The sequence below is a fragment of the Sebastes fasciatus genome, chromosome 4, assembly GCF_043250625.1.
Source record: "Sebastes fasciatus isolate fSebFas1 chromosome 4, fSebFas1.pri, whole genome shotgun sequence".
Classification (NCBI taxonomy): Eukaryota; Metazoa; Chordata; class Actinopteri; order Perciformes; family Sebastidae; genus Sebastes; species Sebastes fasciatus.
In genome coordinates this window covers 19,070,476-19,089,019 of record NC_133798.1, presented here as the reverse complement: position 1 = coordinate 19,089,019, position 18,544 = coordinate 19,070,476, and the positions used below count along the sequence as shown (strand labels likewise).

The 18,544-nt window shown below is 38.2% G+C and overlaps 1 protein-coding gene across 1 annotated transcript; it reads right to left on the bottom strand.

The window, feature by feature from the left end:
• Positions 1-1,941: 1,941 nt before the first annotated feature.
• LOC141766060 (AT-rich interactive domain-containing protein 3B-like) lies at positions 1,942-17,647 on the bottom strand. Its single transcript, XM_074632492.1, has 9 exons — positions 17,313-17,647; positions 15,996-16,637; positions 9,658-9,732; positions 9,477-9,549; positions 7,498-7,681; positions 5,649-5,890; positions 5,010-5,294; positions 4,824-4,913; positions 1,942-3,281 (listed from the first exon to the last, which is right to left on the bottom strand). Exons 1-9 carry the CDS (start codon positions 17,337-17,339, stop codon positions 3,142-3,144), a joined length of 1,758 nt encoding a protein of 585 aa, XP_074488593.1. The 5' UTR covers positions 17,340-17,647; the 3' UTR covers positions 1,942-3,141.
• Between the last annotated feature and the right edge of the window lie 897 nt (positions 17,648-18,544).

The window sequence follows — 18,544 nt, the reverse complement described above, 5'->3', positions numbered from 1 at the left end:
TGTGCCTGTAGCATCTTTCTTTTACAGTGTTCCAGATGCCAGTCCATCAGAGTCACTATAGAATAATTATCCCAACATTAAATCCTGTAGCCCATCCCCCGCCCTCATCCTCTGACCCAGCAGCTCTTATCTCCATTAGTATAACCTCTGTCATACATCTGCTGCTCAGGAATTAACGCTCAATACAAACTCTTTCCACTTTTCCATATACTGTACACAATATGTTGATTTTTTTACTTTTTAAAAGTAATCTGATGTGAAATGCATATTGTGAAAACCACAAATACAAATTTGGTTTGTCACCAATGTTGCAATTAAGAACCAATTAACAATAAAAATCCAGGACAGGAATTGTTTAATAAATTAACTCCTAATTATTCACCGGTTCAGGTTCTTGGTTAAAGATATTAACAACAGAGATGTCAAAGTGATGATCAATGAAATGCTGATAAATGTGCATGTTTATGGATGCATAATACCTCTGAACTTGTGTGGAAGTGTTTTATAGAAGAGGAAATACTACCCCCATCTGGCCACTCACTTATGTATTCTTCTCTTTTTGGTATGTACTTTCCAGTGAAGAAAGTGTTTAGATAGTAAAACTAGCAATACAAGTAATAGTCCTGCAAATGTCAAAAAACTTGCATAGATATTATTAGCAAAATGTATTTTAAATTCCAAAAGTAAAAGGGTGAAGTGAGTGCTATACTATTAAATATATTACATTATTGAGTTATCATTAATGATGCAAGGATGTGCAAGTAGCATTTTAGTATTGTAGTTGGTCGAGATGGAGCTAATTATGCATCATATTTATAAACCAATTCTTTTAAAACCCGTCTAAAGACCCATCTCTTTTCTTTAGACTTAATCATCATAAAAAAATACCACTTTTGTTTTTATTTCATTTTGTTGTTTATGCAATACTGTTGTGTTATGATTTAATCACGATACTATGTGCTTTTAGTAATTTACCTATATTCTCTCTTATTTATGGCTGCGTTTTTATTTTAATCATTTACGTGTTTTATTTAATCTCTTTGTAAAGCACTTTGGTCAACGTTTGTTGTTTTTAAATGTGCTCTATAAATAAATGTGACTTGACTTGATGTGTTTTCTATGTAAAATCTTCTGTCAGATAAATATAGTGGAGTAAAAATTACAATATGAAGTGGAAGTATGAAGTAGAATTAAATAGAAAATACTTAAGTACTTGAATATATATATATATATATATATATATATATTTATTAAAAAAAAATATATATATATATATATTTTTTTTTTAAGATATATTTGTAGTTACAGGGCATTACAAACAGCAATAACCCCAGCAAACCCAGTCCCACAACTTGGAATAACAGGAGAGAGAATGGTGAAAGTAATAATAACAACAATGAGAAAAATCAAAAATAAATAAATAGATAAAATAATAGATAAAACATATAAGTCCCATGTGTTAGAAGCCCCAATTGGTTGCATAGGTAGGGAGAAAGTGAGCCCCAAGTGTGGCTATATGCACAAAACTCCACATATTACAAATGACAAAACAGTCACTCATACAATGATATAAATCTCACATAAATTTGAAGATGGAAGTTCTTGACATTGGGATCAGTATGTGTGACAAAATCGTTTCAACTCAGTCACTGATGAAGACGATGAAGACGCAGCTGAAAGCTTAATAAAAAAAACAGCCAATAAGTGGACCTTGCATTGAGACTATTCACACATGGCATAAAATGTTCACTTACTTATTACGCATTTGTTCAAGCCCAAACACAACTATAAAAAAGACTACTACACAATTCAAAAATGAACACGATCATATGCACAACATGTGAAATATTAGAACAGCTAACTTTTTTAAGGATCATAATGATCTTTTGCACTGAGGCGTTCACAAAGGAAACACTGCCTTTGTGTAAAAAGAGAGAAGTCTTTCTACAGCACACAAGATTTATTTTATTCCTCATGGCCACGTGTCCAAGAAATACATAAATCAGTCCAAAACAGAGTTTAACATAACCTTGATTTTCTGAAGTTCACAGTGACATTTGTTTGCATGATTGATATGTCTACTTGATTGTCCACATACAGTATATTCCAGCAGATGGCTAAATCAACACATGCTGCATTAAGTATTGCATATTATTTCTCTAGAAGAGTGAGGTAGCACTGTTTCAGTGTCAATAAGCTTGAGGTCATTAGCGATACATTCTCTGAGTTTATGCAAAAACAACACAGCAATATATTATGAGAAACAGTTTAACAGTGATGAGTCTGGAGGACGTTCCTGAGAAACTTACCAACACGGGAAGTCAATTGAGGTAAATGTTGAATCACTTCCATCCTACATATAATTCTAAGCAAAACTATGTCTCTAATGTTTTGCCTTTGATTCAAAGCCGACATGAAATAAATGAGGCCGAGCCAAATGATTAAATAAAAAAGTTAAATGAAACACAATACAAAACATAACAAAAATCCAACCAACCTGGACCAAATTTCTCTAATTCTTTAGGAAACCGATGGTGTACATAATCCCTGAAAAAAGCTATGAAAAGTATAAACTATGCGCTTTCAATCAGGTTAAACCAAATGTTTACTACAAAATGGCTTCAGCATAATAGTTGCAGATAGAAGCTATGACATTGAGCTAAGGCTTTTTGGTCTTCATTAGCTGCACTTTGGCAACCACACTGTTCTACGATGGGAAAAGGCAGCTACAGAACTGTTTGAGAATTAGCTATAAATGCAGTCAACATCCAAAGAGGCTCTAAAGACACTTCTGAATAAACCTAGTAAAGCCTTATAGACATGAATGCTACTACATTTTAAAAAAAAAGAAACGCTTCTTACAGGCACAAAGGTTAACTATAATCTGAATCTATACTATGGTCAGTTTGAAAGCCTTTGAGGTTAAACATCATTTAAAGCACATTACGCTGTCAAAATAATGGAAAAACAAAGCTAGATTTCCAAAAAGACTGCACTGCCTGAGTGAACAAACAGGAGGTCAACTAGTAGGTATACTAGTAGACAGCAGTATAGTTAGAGTTCACACAGTTCTTGCCTCGTATGCATTTTGCTTTAATTATTAATTATTTAGCTGAGGACCGGTTTAAAGACCAGCGAGGCTTAATGTGGTCCCTTTGAGGAGGTGGAAGATGAAGAGGAGGGGCTGTGTGCCGAGGACAGGGCACTGAAACCATTTGTTCCTGCTGGAGTTACGACCTGTGACGCCACAGAACCAGCTGCCTTCTGGGCAAACAGCATTCCTGCAATGCAAAGATCAGAGAGAAGACTGGAGTTAAAACCAACAGCCATAAAAAACATGTATTGTATGATTAACTTAAATTAATTAAAATTAAAAATTTCAAGGTCAAATTCAAGGGAGAATTTAGTGTCATTAAAGGGATAGTTCGGGTGTTTTGAAGTGGGGTTGTATGAGGTACTTATCTATAGTCAGTGTATTGCCTACAGTAGATGACGGTTCGCACGCTCCCAGTTTTGAGAAACAGACACGAGCACCGACACCGGAGCAAAGCAATACAGTGCTGTGGACGGGGGCGGCAGAAAAATGTATTTTAGCCACCTAAACTCTTTCTAAATATAGCATTCGCTTAAATGAATATCAAATTTTTTTTTAACTGGGACTTTCTTTTAGGTGGCTAAAATAAATTTTTCTGCCGGCCCCATCCACAGCAGTACATTGCTTTGCTCCAGTGCCGGTGCTCCTGTCTGTTTCTCCAAACTGGTGGCGTGCCGACCGTCATCTACTGTAAGTAATACACCTACTATGGATAAATACCTCGTACAACCCCACTTCAAAAAACTTGAAATATCCCTTTAAGTAGTTAGTATTCAGAGGAATGAAACCTTTTAGTGCTGCAGTCACAATAGAGAAACAGATTTCAATAACAAAATAAAAAAAACAGGTACAAAAGACAGTAAAATACATTATTATTAAAGGAATAGTTTGACATTTTGGAAAAGATGCTTATTCGCTTTCTAGCTGGGAGTTAGATGAGAAGATTGATACCACTCATGTCTATGCACTACACAGGGAAGCTAGAGCCAGCAGGCTAATTTAGCTTAGCATACAGACTAGAAGCCAAGGGAAGCAGCTAGCCTAGCTCTGTCCGAAGGTAACAAACTTGCCGAGCAGCATCTCTAAAGCTCACTCATTAACACTTTACATCTTCTTTGTTTCATGTGTACAAAAAACAAAGTGTAAAAATGAAATGTTGTGGAAGGAAGTCACTTTTCCCAGCCATGAAATAGTCCGGCACATAACCCCAAGTAAAACCACAACTTGTTGGTTTTTACTCTGTTCTTGTAAGGATTAAACAGTACGGATTAAACAAACAAGATATAACACGTTAATCACTGAGGTTAAGAGGTGCTGGTAGGCAGACGTTTTTTATCTTCCGACAGAGCCGGATGAGCGGTTTCCAGTCTTAATGCTAAACTAAGATAACGCCTGCTGGCTAAACTATTCTATTATTACTATTATAAGCAGTATAATCGACTAAACTGAGATTCTATATGTGTTTATTAAATAAAGTGTGATATATTGTAAAGTGCAGTCTCACATCAAAGAATGTGTGATCGGTTTTGCGATATACAATAACATTGACAAAAAAAGATAATAAAAACAAATATAAATAAATAAATAAAATGATCTAAAAACTAATTTATAATATATATATTATAACATTTTCCTAGCTGCTTCTTTTCTTCTTTTTTTTGAGGAGGGGGGGGGGGGGGATTTTAAAAACACCAAAAGGCCAAAACCCTGTTAAAATGTAATCACTCACCCGAGTAAACGGTGCCATTGACCTCCACAGACACACTGATACTGGCTGCTCCGTTAGTGGAGATACTCAGAGACAAATCCTGTTTGCTCTCTGTGGGAGAAAACGAAAATACTCCAATTAATGGACTTTCCTAGACTCATGTTAAGTAATGATAAAGCCTGCATCATTACAGCGGAGGCAACTCACCATGTCCGTTGTTATGTTTGAGGTTCATGGGGTTAAAGTGAGACGCAAAGGCCAGGAGGTTTTGTTGGAAAGCCTGCTGCATGAGGCGTTGCTGCTCCTCCGCCATCCTCATCATTTTCTTCTCTGGACCGTCGGCTGCAGCTCCTGCAGCTCCTGCAGCTCCTCGCTCCAGCCGCTCTCTGAAATGCTCCAACGTGGCAGCTTGTGCCAGCTGCTGCTGCTGCTGCTGCCCCAGTGCCGGAGCCATGGGCAGCCGGCTGGGTAACACAGGAGTTGACATCTCATCTGATTGGAAAAAACAGTGAAAATTATTTTAAACGTGTCATGAAATCAGGAGAACAACACAAAGAAAAAGCAAAGGAAAATAGCAATTCATTATATGCTTGAATAATAATCCTTTCTATTAATACTGAAAAAAATTAGCAATCTGCTAAATATGAAGGAAGATTTAAACCACTAGTCACAAGTATCTTAAAATTGTTAAAACATGCTTTATGAATCAAGTTGGAGTCCTCTAATGGACTAGTATAAAACAATATAGAATCCAAGCTGGATCAAACAAATGTTTATAATGGTGATCTAAGAATGGTGACAAGAATTACTTTCAAAATATCAAATCAGGGACACTGTGTGTCATACCTGCGTTTCTCTTTAGATTTGGGCTAGTGGATGTATTGAGGCCGTTGTGTGCGGTTTGCATTATGGGTGAAGAGAGGAGGGCGAGTGAAGCGGAGCTCGGGGAGGGAGAGTAGCGGTACAAGCTGTTGGTGTAGCTAGGACGTCGACCTTCTCTGCGATTACTGTCGATGGCGGCCTGCAGCTCACCCGGAGAACTCAGGCCCTTCTTCTCACACTCAAATCCGTACAGATACTTCATATACCTGCAAGGAAACATTTCTAATTAGTCACATGATCTGGTGCAAAAGAGCATCATTTCAAAATAATCTGAGTGTAAAAGATTGAACATTTCTGCATCCATTGAACGGCTTCCCTTTCTTATTGCTAATCAATAAATTATTTACCTTGAATTCAACATTTCAATGTTAAGAAATGTGTTTTACTTACTCTAGCATGCAGCTTTGAATATCGCCTACTGTAAATAATACTGAGAGATTTGAACCATTACTGAAATGTCTGTGCTTAAGCCAACAGAGAGGCTAAAACTTTGACATTGATTGGTTATGATTACATGGACACTTGCACACTGCATGAAAACAAGTCTAAAGTAATCTGAAAGAAAGAACAAAGATGGTGGGTTTAATTTACAGTAATGACTTAAAATATTTTGTCATTCTTGCAGCACAAAGTGGTAATTTTTCATCATTGAGAAGATGACATAGCTCCCTTCAAGATGTAAAAAACTTATAGTAAACCTAATAGCATAATAATTAATTTCTCAAAATGTGATCAATGTCTCTCCATTAAGACTAAAGATAGATGGAAATTAATAATACATTAGATTTATATAGTGCTTTTCAAAGTTCTCAAAGACGCTTTACATACTGTAGAATAAAATAAATTAAAAAAACAAGCAGTAAACTTTAACAGTGATAACACATGCTGAATACTGTAATGCAATCATTAATAAAGGGTGAATCCCATGGTGTAAAAATACTGAAAAGGGTAATATTTCATTTATTTGTCATTATTATTATGATTTTTGATCAATCAATTGAAATGATAGACCCAATGTTAAGTAATAATTGCAATAATTTACGCTACGTTCACACTACATTCAAAAGTGGCCCAAATCAGATTTTTTTGTACGTGTGACTCTGATCTGTTTTTTCTCACAAAAGTGTGAACAGTACAAATCACAGACCTTGCAGCTGGATTCTCGCGATGTCACAAGATCACACAAGAATCGCGGGATCATACATCACATGAAAATCCATCTCGTCAGGCTTCAAGTAAGGCGTTTGTGTCCAGTAAGCGAGATCATGGACCAATCAGCATCTTATGCTACAGCTACTGGCGGGCTTAGGTATGTGTGTGACGACACAGAGAGGCGACCATTCGTTCTTAACAACAGTTGCAGCTCCTAAAGAGGTTAGCTTGGATGCTGCTATAGCATCCGTAATATCAGAACAGGCGAGTATTTCTTCATTGAAAGAAGAGCAAAGAACGGCACTGAAGGCTTTTCTCGATGGAAAATATATTTTCCCTCTTCTCCTGACTGGCTTCGGCATGAGTTTGATTGACAGATAAATTCACCTGCCAATTTTGAAAGTGCCGGCCCTTTTCCAAACAGTTTCCAATGACAGCTTCTCAGATGGTTCTGTGTAACAAACCATCTGGTCGGTCAGGTTACAAATCACTTGAGATCTGATCTTTTCAATTCTGATTTGGGTCACTTTCATATGTTGTCATAAATCCGATACAGGTTAGATTTTTTGCAATGCGACCTCATTCTTAACAGTACTAACGGATTTCATGCGACTTTTACGTCGCTCTAATTCGTCATTCGCCAAAATAGAGGGACACCTACTGTGTGCGGAGGGTGAAGGCTGCGCTGGTGATGGATGTGGGAAGGTTGAGACCTTTGGTGATCTCCCTCCAGATCTTCTTATTGATAACCTCCACCAGGCCTCCCTTCTCCGTCACAAGCTTATAAAGCCTATACAGGTCCAGCACCTGCTTTGCCATGATGGGGATGCGGTTCACAGGAGTTCCTGAATAAACGAGAGGATAAATACTCATGAGAAGTTGGCATGAAATAAGAGTGGATAAGGAGGACAAGAACATATTCTGATTTACGGAGCTGAGGGCCCGAGGTTAATGTTGGGTAAAATGGCTTAGCATGTATAATCTGTGTGGATAGACTTCTCTAATGAAGCCTATTTCAAATGGATGGGGGTGGGGATAATTCCACAACAGCAGCTCTGTTGCTGCACTGATTTGAGCGCAGGGGGGAGGGGTCATTTCAGAGCCAGCAGTGCCTGCCAATCACAGGGTTCACGGCTAACCCTTCCAATCCCAATTTGGAGTAAAGCCAATTAAGCAAGGAGGCTAAAATGCAGTCGTAGAAACAAGATTTCTTTGTGCTTAAGATGTACACATGTCACAGACACACACATGCACACACGCATTTGCTATGACCTTTGCACACACGAGTGCAGATTGCAGACAGTGTCCCGCTACATTTTCTTCAGTTTGACTGGGATTTGTTTGCATCGGACCAAATTCATTTGCTTAACTGTCTTTAACATATACCCTTTTCCACCAAAATTATCGAGTATATGTGGATTTTTTAAATACAGGTAAACCAGCTAAAAATAGGTGTTAGACTCCTCCGTTCAAATTGGGAGTATGGCGTGCATATTGTTATACATTCACTTAAACGCACTGGCGAAAATTGGCGTGTCCATCCGGGAGTCATGTTTCCATCACTGCTGATAAATACTCGTGACTACTGCAGAGTCATTTGTCCCGGGAATGAATGCCGGTTGTAACCTTTCCCACTGAAGGCAAAAGCCAGATGTTAGTGTTTAATTTGTCCAGTACTATGCAGTACTTAACACTGGTACACAACTATAGAATTGCAGGTGTAGACAAAAAGTATATTGTAAAAGCCTTGAGGATTTCTGTTGCTAATTTATGCATTAATTTATGTTGAAAAAATTGCTCAATTGAACTAATTACTTAAATTTCCCTCGGGATCAATAAAGTTACTATCTATCTATCTATCTAATTCAATAATTCTTAGATTGTGGTTAAGACGTGAAATTAACTGGTATTTTTGAGATACTTGAAATTCCATATACAACTGAGAGAAGATCATGAGTTTTTGTATTAAGCACCAAAACACTTAAATAAATATATTTGAGAGTCTTTACTAGTAAAACCTGCAGGAATCGACCTGTAGTGCGTCAAGTTTGTTATCATGCTAAAAAGAAAATCAGTTTGTATTTTCAGTACAAAAAAACTGCCAAATTTATGGTAACTGTATTCATTGCTTGACACTTTAACCCTTTAATTTTTGCATTTATGGATCAGCATTTATCTTTCTAATACTATAATATTGAAGATATTTTGGTAACAATTAATTTACATAGTCAGTTGATTCTCTGATTGTTTTGTTGAACTGCTGGGGTTTTTTAAAATCATGTATTTGATTTTTTTATAGCAAATCTATGAAAATAGTGAATTCAGTTACTGTATAATGTAATATTAATTTATGAGATAATAGTCAACTTAAAAGATAAAATGCATCATTTTGAACAGATAGGATGAGATAAGACAGAGAGAGAGAGAGAGAGAGAGAGAATTTTAATATCAGCTACAATGCCAGCCCTGCTGCTAAAATTGCCATTCCTTTAATAAACAGACATAATATGGACATTAAAAAAGTATTCTATCAGCAACGCTTCAAGAGCACCACTATTAAAAAAAAATAACACAAAGATCTCCCTTAGCCACTCACAAAAACAAAAACAAAAACCTGAAGGCTCTAACTCTGAATCTGACCTCGTTTCTGCATGAAGATAAAGAGTTCATCAAGAAACTCCTTCCGTTGTGGGTCATGATCCAGTTCATAAAGCTGGAAGTTAAAACAAAAAAACATCAGCAACAAGCTGGTCAACTGTTACTCTGTGAATAATTAAGCCATTTTCTTGTTTGCATATATCGACTAAATACATCTTCTGACCTTGGCAAAGTCCCTGGATGGCTCTCCTCTTGCTTTTCCTCCGTCATTCTCCTCGGCCCAGATGGCACTTCCTCTCTGGAAAAACACCCAAACAGAAACATTGGTAAACAGTTTGTCCTCCGGATTGTCCTGCGTCTGCATTACGTGACGAGTTTAATGAGAGTATGGCTAAACACGGGACAATTGGAACTTAATTTCCAATTGCTTATTGCAGATGAAACATGGATGTATATACCACCAGACATGCAATATAGACAGACAGACAGACAGACAGACAGACAGACAGACAGACAGACAGACAGATGTTGTACCCTCAGTGAGATATCATTCTTATGTAAAGCTTCTCTTTATCTGTCACGTTTTCCTCAAGGACTCTGGACTTTGTACCTCCCAGCTCATGTGTCCAAACCTGTCTTTTTCCCAGTACTGAAACCACCGTTTACTGCAGGATGGTAGACAGCTGGTGTTACATACAAACTAATGCATACTATATGATATTATATTTCCTACTCTATGCTTTATTGTTGTATAATTATACTATATAAGTACATGTTCACCATATCATACTTTATATACATTATGTGTACTATATTAATACAGACAAACACTATTAAGTATCATTACTTAATCATATTATATATAATTTCTGGTGTATGCTAACCCCGTTATAGTAGGTGCTATCATATTAATCTTCCATATACTTTGCAGCTGCTAATCACACAACTATTTCACAACACTTGTACTGCACTGATAGTTTACAGTAAGTACGGTATGAGTACTGCTTGCCTTGTAATTTCGAGTTTGCTCTTGTATGGTTTCTCTTTTTTTATGTCTCTTCTTATTGGCTAATGCTATTAGCACCGAGGTGTCAGTAGCCAACCATTCTAATTGCACCCAGTTTAGTTGCCTCAACGAAACTGCGACTGCAAACTGATAATAATAAGTCAGCTAAGTGTAAAACGAGGTTTCTCAGGGGACACGAATGCCAGTCTGCTGGGTGTAAGTCCTATGTTTGACCGATTCATCCACCACAACCTCCTCCCTGCATGTACTTTGTTGATCTTTATACTATACGAGGTGAGGGATGAGGGGGCCGGGTGTAAATAGCTGCTGTGTGATTATTCTCACCCGGGTGCAACTAGACACTCAGTTTCTTATTTTATATACTTCCAATTATTTTTCTTTTACTGTGCTCTATTTATTTGTGCTTATTTCTCTGCTGCTGTAACACCTAATTTTCTCCTCTGGCGATCAATAAAACGCTAATCTTATCTTATATTTCTCAATGGGTGTGTCCGTTTAAAGCTGAGCACAGTAAAAGGAAGATTAATGAAAGCTCATTAGGTAGTTTAATGTGATATGCTCCGTTTTCCCTCCATCACCTCCCCCCTTAACATGACAGCTAAAGGTTAAAAATGTGAGTGGACGCCAGTGTGTGTGCAACTGTGTGGAAAGCCCCGCTGAGATGTTATTGTCCTGCTAACGCACAGAGAGAGCTGCATGATGATGCAAGTATGAAAATCAAACATGGTTGGTAGAACAGTCTTAAGAATGGATCTGCCATTACAATTACATGAAGTAGATGATGTGTTATTCTATTATCCCTCCTACTCTTAATCAAAGCTGACATTACAATTCATTCATTTAAGGACTATTGTGGATCTTGTCGCAGCAGCTTATGAAATGTCACACTGTTTTCTTCTTAGATATTTATCATTGGTTTGCTTTCTTTAGGCTTATGAGGGCTCACACGCCGTTCAGTTCATGCTCTTGTTTTATGTGAACATGTTTTGTATTAAAACAAGCATGGGTATTTTCAACAACAAAACATGTTTTTGTATGTGACAGGATCAAATGCGTCAATTGCCATGCTTGCGGTTTATCTAAATAATGGACTCCCTCATAAGGATTTTACTTACTTGCATTTAAATGTATCATTTTATACTTTAAACAAATTATCCCATTCACTAAATGTTTGGTATGAAAACCTGATCCGACCTGGGGCTAATACCAGGCTAATACCCATTGAGCCACAAAATACATGGGAACCAACAATTTCTTGGCTTCCAGTCCAACTGTAACTCTCCTCGTGTTTACAGTAAAAACACTATTCAAACTGCAAATGCTGACACACAAACAACTGCATGATATTATAACCCAGAGGTTCCCAGCGTTTGTTGTGAGATGAACCCCTACAGCCCTATCAGAGGTCATTTCAATGCATTTTAAGACATCACATTTCAACCATTTATCCATTACTTTTAGCTACTTCAAACATCCATTAGGCCTACTTTTAGCCAACTGTTTCAGCCATATATCCATTACTTTTAGCTAACTATTTCAACCATTTATACATTACTTTGAGCTAATTGTTTCAATCATTTTTACATTCATTTTAGCGATTTGTTTCAACCATTTGTACATTACTTTGAGCTAATTGTTTTGACCGTTTATACATTACTTTTAGCTAATTGTTTCATTCATTTATATATTCCTTTTAGCTAATTGTTTCAACCATTATACATTACTTTTAGCTCATTCAACCATTTATACATTACTTTCAGCTAATTGTTTCAACCATTTATACATTACTTTTAACCATTTAAGCATTACTTTTGGCTAATTATTTGAACCATTTATACATTACTTTTGGTTAATTCTTTCAACCATTTATCCATTACCATTAGCTAACTATTCAGCTCACTCTAAATAAATACACAGGTGATACAACTGACTGATAACATATTTTCTAAAATCTAATTTTAATTTTCTTTTCTTTATTTTAATTACATAATGTTCTTTCTACCACTAACTGCAGACGTAAGTTATCCCTCGGGTTGGGAATCACTATTGTAATAGACCCCCCCTGTAAACACCAACTTTTCCTCTGGAAAATAATTTCCAATTCCTGTTTTTAGTTGTTAAACTAGTAAAACAGTATTACTGGATGCATCAACTTTACACATAAAACTGTCCATGTGGTGGCAGCGCTGTTGACACATCTAATGGCTTCAGCTTAGAATTGGTAGTAAAGGACTTCTACTCCCCCAGCAGAAAGCTTATTGATGTGAAGGTAGATAAACATCCCAGTCTTTTCACCATGAAATGGAAATAAAACCCTCCCCCCCTTATTGATGAGCAAGTGAGACCTACTGTGGCTCTATTAACAAAGAGCTTTCAGTTAATTGCTCACAGAGTTTTCACACATCCAGCCCTGGGAATCCTGATAGTATTCAGTATGTAGGTCAGGAAAAGGTTTCTTTTGTTTTGTTAAAAAAGGCAAATTTTTATTAGGTTTTTAGATGCTTTTATATATTTAAATTCCAAATTACCCAGTTAATGCATATTACTATAAACACAAAGTAGTTATGGAAAAGCATGTCTGTTCAACCAGTCAAGATTAAAAAAAAGACACTTCATTTGAAATTACCCATTGAAATACTCCAACATTAACCGGAAACTGCTTCTTATAATGAGCTTCATTAAAATCATTCAGCTGCTCCAGCAGAGCAGCAGTGAAAACATATCCCTCTCCAAATGTCAAGGTAACCACGGGGGGACCAAATGTTTAATCCAAATCAAATTATTGGGTCTTTAGTCACCCGAACAAGTCAAGATAATTTATCCAGCCCCTTGCTGTGCGGTGGACTGGGACTGAGAGCAAACAGTGGCCTTTTATCCCCGCCCCGGCCTACATTGAAGGGCGTACAGTGAGACCGCACACAGGGAGTGAACAATGGCTGCCCAGCATGGTGAGGCTTGTGCAGCATGTCCAGACCTTCAATGATGTTTGATTCATGAAAGGAATGAGAAAAAAAAGCTAAAGAAATAGCAGTGAGGGAGCCAATTTTAGAGTGAAAAGGGGGTAACAAAAGTAAATCATTACAACCATTTAAACCAGCCACCAATTAACTTGCAAAAGACCCATTTCAAGCTAACAAAGTGAACTTATTTACATGCAATTCACATAAAACAGCTTTGTTGCTAACCACTGAAGGAGTCCTGTTTTAAAATTCACTCCAAAAAAAAACACTGCCAAACAAACACATATACACATATACATATACACTTATAGCTTATTTGTAATTTGTAAATTGTACATTTTTATTATTTTATTCTAACGTTTTTATCTATTCTTCTGTTTTTATCTATTCTTTTGTTATTATACAGTTTGTCTCGCACCAATAATGCCTCTTACACCTGGCAATAAACACCATTCTGATTCCGATTCTGATTCTACATTTTAGGTAAAGTGGAAAGCATGTTTAACTTTGTGTCTGGTTATAGGCTGCATACTATTTTACAACCGCTTGCAAAGCTCAATAATGTTCCCTACAAAGTTAGCAATGATAAAACAACCTATAATGCTTTTTAGCTTAATTTAGCATGTAGGATTAAGTTAAATATCACAAGCAATCCCTCCTAAATCTCAACACAAATGGGTCAAAGCAAACACCTCAATGATAAATTGAGGTCCTGAGATGGAAAAAAACAATCCAAACCATTTCACACACACACGCAATTAAGTTCTTTTCACAACTCGTTACTGTGCTTTAATTAAAACGGAACAAATGTTCTTCTTTGCTCCAGGTGTTGTGTGCTGGTCTGACAAAAGGAAATTCAATTCTCACTACAGTGGCCATATAATGTATTGATTACTTGCTGTTGAATTAAGCTGCCATTAAGTGTTGCCAAGCGACGGCTAAATTATGCAAAGCTATGCACTGAGCTACATCAGCAGTGAGGTTTCTGAGCATGTTGAGGTTTTTAAAAAAGAGCCTAATGAACACATAACTTTTTTAAATTCATAAAGAGAACTAGTAACTTTTCACTCCACATGTTACTTTTACCAAAAACTCAAGCAACAGAGGGGAAAGAAAAGCACAAGGAAATATGAAATATCTCTAAATAACGATCAAGAGGTGTGTAAAACTGATAGCAAATACAAAAAGCCCATTCAACTCCACTGAAACTACTGTATGGAAACTTTATGGGCAGTTGTTTGCTGGTATGCTGGGAGGCACTAACCCAGCTGTCCGTCTGGCCACAGGCCTCATTAATCATAATGTATTGTATTGACGTGGGGCCTTTTCAAGGGAAGCACACACACACAGAGGAACCAATCAGATTGGTCGCCATAAAGAAAAAATCTCTGAAGGGACCCTCTGTTTCCTATAACTAGTCAAACATATATCTGTTGGAAAACACACTCGTAAATACTAGCTTTGGCTCTCATTAAAGAAGATCTGTCTGATACAATGAGAGAAAAGTCCACCCCCCGACCCAGCAACTCCTTACAGTAGTTAACCCTTGAAGCCAACCTTGTCCATAAATACACACTTGAGGCAATTTCATTAATCCTCTGCTCTCATTTTAACTTCATCTCTGTCAGGCCTGAACGGGCTGCTTTGAACAGTGAGGATTGGACCGCGGCCAAGACCAATTAGCTTGACCGGTGGCGAGGACGTATTTTCAAAAGTGTGAGACATGAGGTGAAGAATGGCAGAAGGAGAGATCTCTGGCCTGGCCAGTAATTAAACACTATCAAGTTTGGGCATCTTGCCAAAAGGAAGCAATCCTTCCCTCCCACATGTGAGAGAACAGGATGCAGCAGCGACTCTCAGCAGGAAGAAGTCACCAATTATTAATAAGAGTTAGATCACACATCTAACACATCAGCTAACAGGGAGCGATACAGATGTTCATTTCCTGAATTGAGGCTCTGGGTACTTCATGTGGAGTTATAATCGCTATTATATATCCAAGAATGAACAGAGATATTACAATTTGATGTGTCTGTAATTTATGAGAGAAAATGTACACTATAAAGATGGTAAACAATACAGTGAAGAAAAACACTATGGCCTTGATTTGGGCTGTTAAACCTGCAGTAGGCAGAATGTTTTTGGCATCTTTGGGCAAAATTTCCATAATAACCTTTCAGCATATTGTAATTCAAGTGTTCTGAGAGATAACTAGACTTCTGCACCTCCTCATGGCTCTGTTTTCAGGCTTTAAATAATGATCAGCGCTGCCTAGTTTGACCGTTTGATCGGAGTTCGCGAGTGATTGACAGCCGGCTCTTATAGACAGCAGCTGGGCGGCAGACTCCAGCTCGGCTCTTACTGCTTGTTTTCCTCCGGTCTGTGAAATCTTGCAGATGCCATTAGGAGCATCGGGGGACACCGGAGGACACAGAGAGACATGATTTTTTTCCGATTACCTGTCTCATGCACTACTGTCAGGATATAGTGACCGTTTTATAAAAATAACTTTTGTATTTAAATCATATTTGCTCCATTTCTACCCACTGCAGCTTTAAATCAAAGGTTACTTACTTGTTTAAATGAGTCTTCATAGCTCCAGTCAGCGAAGCCATTGGGTGATGTGAAGGAGTGTTGGCCTGCAGGAGAAGTCAACTCCTTCTCCTCATTCTCCTGTTTTATTACTGAAGGTGGAGATTCGGACCTTTGCTTCACAGCAGACGACTGAGGTGTGGAATAAGGAGCGAAGGGGAAGCCTGCAACCTGCTGGATTTGAGGCTTCTTCGCCTGCTGATGAGGCATGTCCCCCACCTCCTCCTCATCATCATCACCATCATCTTCAACCGCCTCATCGTTCTCTCCAGGCTCCACCATTTCCTGTTCCTCCTCATCCGAGTCTTCATCGTCCTCATCTGGACCTAGTCTGCTGAGATGGCTGTTCAAAGCTTGTGGAGCTGCTTGATAAGTCTGTCCATCTGCTTTGCCAAATAATGCAGAGTCTAATCTGGAGCCAGAGTCTAATCTGGAGCCAGAGGCTCTTGCTGCTGCAGCGTGCTGAGCAAACAGGAGCTGGGCGTGAAGGAGATGTTTCTCTTGCAGGTTCATCTCCAGCTTGGCTCCTTGTTGTCTCTGCAGATGCTCCATCATCGCCTCCAGCTTCACAGCATTACCAGACTGTGGACACCCAGATGAACTGCCCTCTTCGGAAAAGCTTGACTATGGACAAAAAATAAAATAGAAATCAACAACTTCATTGATAAAATGTTTGATTTTTTTGCTTTTATATGCTATAGAAAATTATTTAGAGATAATGGAAACTGCATTCAACAAGTATAAAAGGCTAAAAGAGGCAAAACAAACTTTTACCAAATGCTTATTTAAGTACATAGTCTGAATAAAGTTGTATATTTGTCTTTGGATACAAAGAAAATAGTCATGTAAAGTGAAAAGAGAGTCTGTTTCTGCCTCAAAAAGCACAGTGATGGTGGATTAAAATGAAACAAAGCTTGATGGCTTGAGACAATAATTACATGCAATGCATTAATTCAGTTGAGAATAAATTAGTAGTGGGATGCAAAACGTTTTCTCACTACAATTTTTCTGTGTCCTCACTTTGTTAAAAACGAATTAAAATATGAAAGAGTTTAGATTATTTCAAAAACATCGATTCTTCGGTTTTATAAATAGAAAATGAATTATTTGCACAATGCAGATATATGCAAATACAAAGCCTACACTAATAATGATGAAAAAACATAATAACTAAAGAGAAAACTAAACAGTTAAAGTGCAAAATGTTCCAGGAACACGTCTACATTAATCGCCATTTGCTTTGTTACTGTAACAAACACGAGTGGGAGCTGGTTTACCAACCCAGTCGTCGACGCTCACCATTTGCCCCTTTGAGTAATCCATCATCGCCAACAGGTCGGATCTAGTTTTTCCTTCTTCCCTCCTGCAGAAATGAATCGCATCTCATGACCAGCTTTCTTTTGAAACAAGAAAAACACAGATTGCTCAGCCTCAGATGTGTTTTCAGAAAGCCCCTGTAGTGTGGAGGAGGCCGGAGTGCTGTGAGCTGGAGGAGGAGGGGTAAAATCTGCTCTGCTCTTTACCTCCCTTTGGTCACTGCTGCGCATGGAAACTCAAACATCTCTGATTGTCTGTCTACACCCCCAACAACTCGCGTGAATGAAAGGCCCGCCCCACGGTGCGTAGAGCTCGTAAAGTGGGTTTCCTTTCCTGCACATCCGTGGAACTATACCCACCCACTTCACACGGAAAGTCCCACCCACTGCTGTTATCCTACACACTTTGCATGGTGGGTTATAGAGGCAACTCGACCTCTAACTAAAAATATGACAAAACATTATTTTAGTCTGCTCCATTCACATTGGCTCTGACCTCTATACTCTACACCCACTGGACACTTTTTTCCTTTTTCTTCCACAGCAGAAACCAGCATGGAAATTCAGTCTGGCTATAAAGTCATGGTCCATTAGTCACTGTCTTTTTTCCTTTGAGCAGGATTAAAGGGGCTGTTTTTAAGGATCAGAAATGCTTGTTAACAGCGACACCTGTGGCCGTTAAGTCAACGAAAGTTGCTCTAAATAGACATGAACGAGCATCGCTCAAAACAGTGAGGCGACACACGTCAGCTAAAAACACAATATCACTCTTTATTTCAGCTGCTTGGCAGTAATGTTAGCTGACAAGACGAAGGTCTCTCCATGAATCACTGCTGATCCTAGTGTTGGCCCTTCAAAGCGGCTCGGTGCCGGGGCTGAAGCAGGAAGAGAAACGTTATTGTCTTCTGACTGCGCCCGCAGGGAGACACCAGCACCCGGTCGGAGATGATAACGTAACTCGCTGCGTCACTTCACAAGACCAACCTCTGTTGGTCTGGAGGAGCTGCAGCATTTATTTCTGCACAAAAGTCCACTGTACATCCACTAGATATTCTCAGAGCTAAACTAACTCTTCCGCAGTGTGGAGTGTGCGCGCATGAACGTGTAGAGGTGGAGCGAGACAGCGAGAACGCGCACATTGTGTGAGTGAAAGCAAGCAGGCAGCGGAACAGAGACTCCGGCCACACGCGATCGCGCATATGCGAGCGTGCATGG

Excerpts from the sequence above, each read along its gene's own strand:
- LOC141766060 (XM_074632492.1), bottom strand. The coding sequence starts at position 17,339 with ATGATGGATTACTCAAAGGGGCAAATG. Across the intron at positions 7,682-9,476 it reads TATCTTCATGCAGAAACGAG|GAACTCCTGTGAACCGCATC; the intron begins GTCAGATTCAGA and ends TCGTTTATTCAG. Across the intron at positions 4,914-5,009 it reads CAAACATAACAACGGACATG|AGAGCAAACAGGATTTGTCT; the intron begins GTGAGTTGCCTC and ends TTTCTCCCACAG.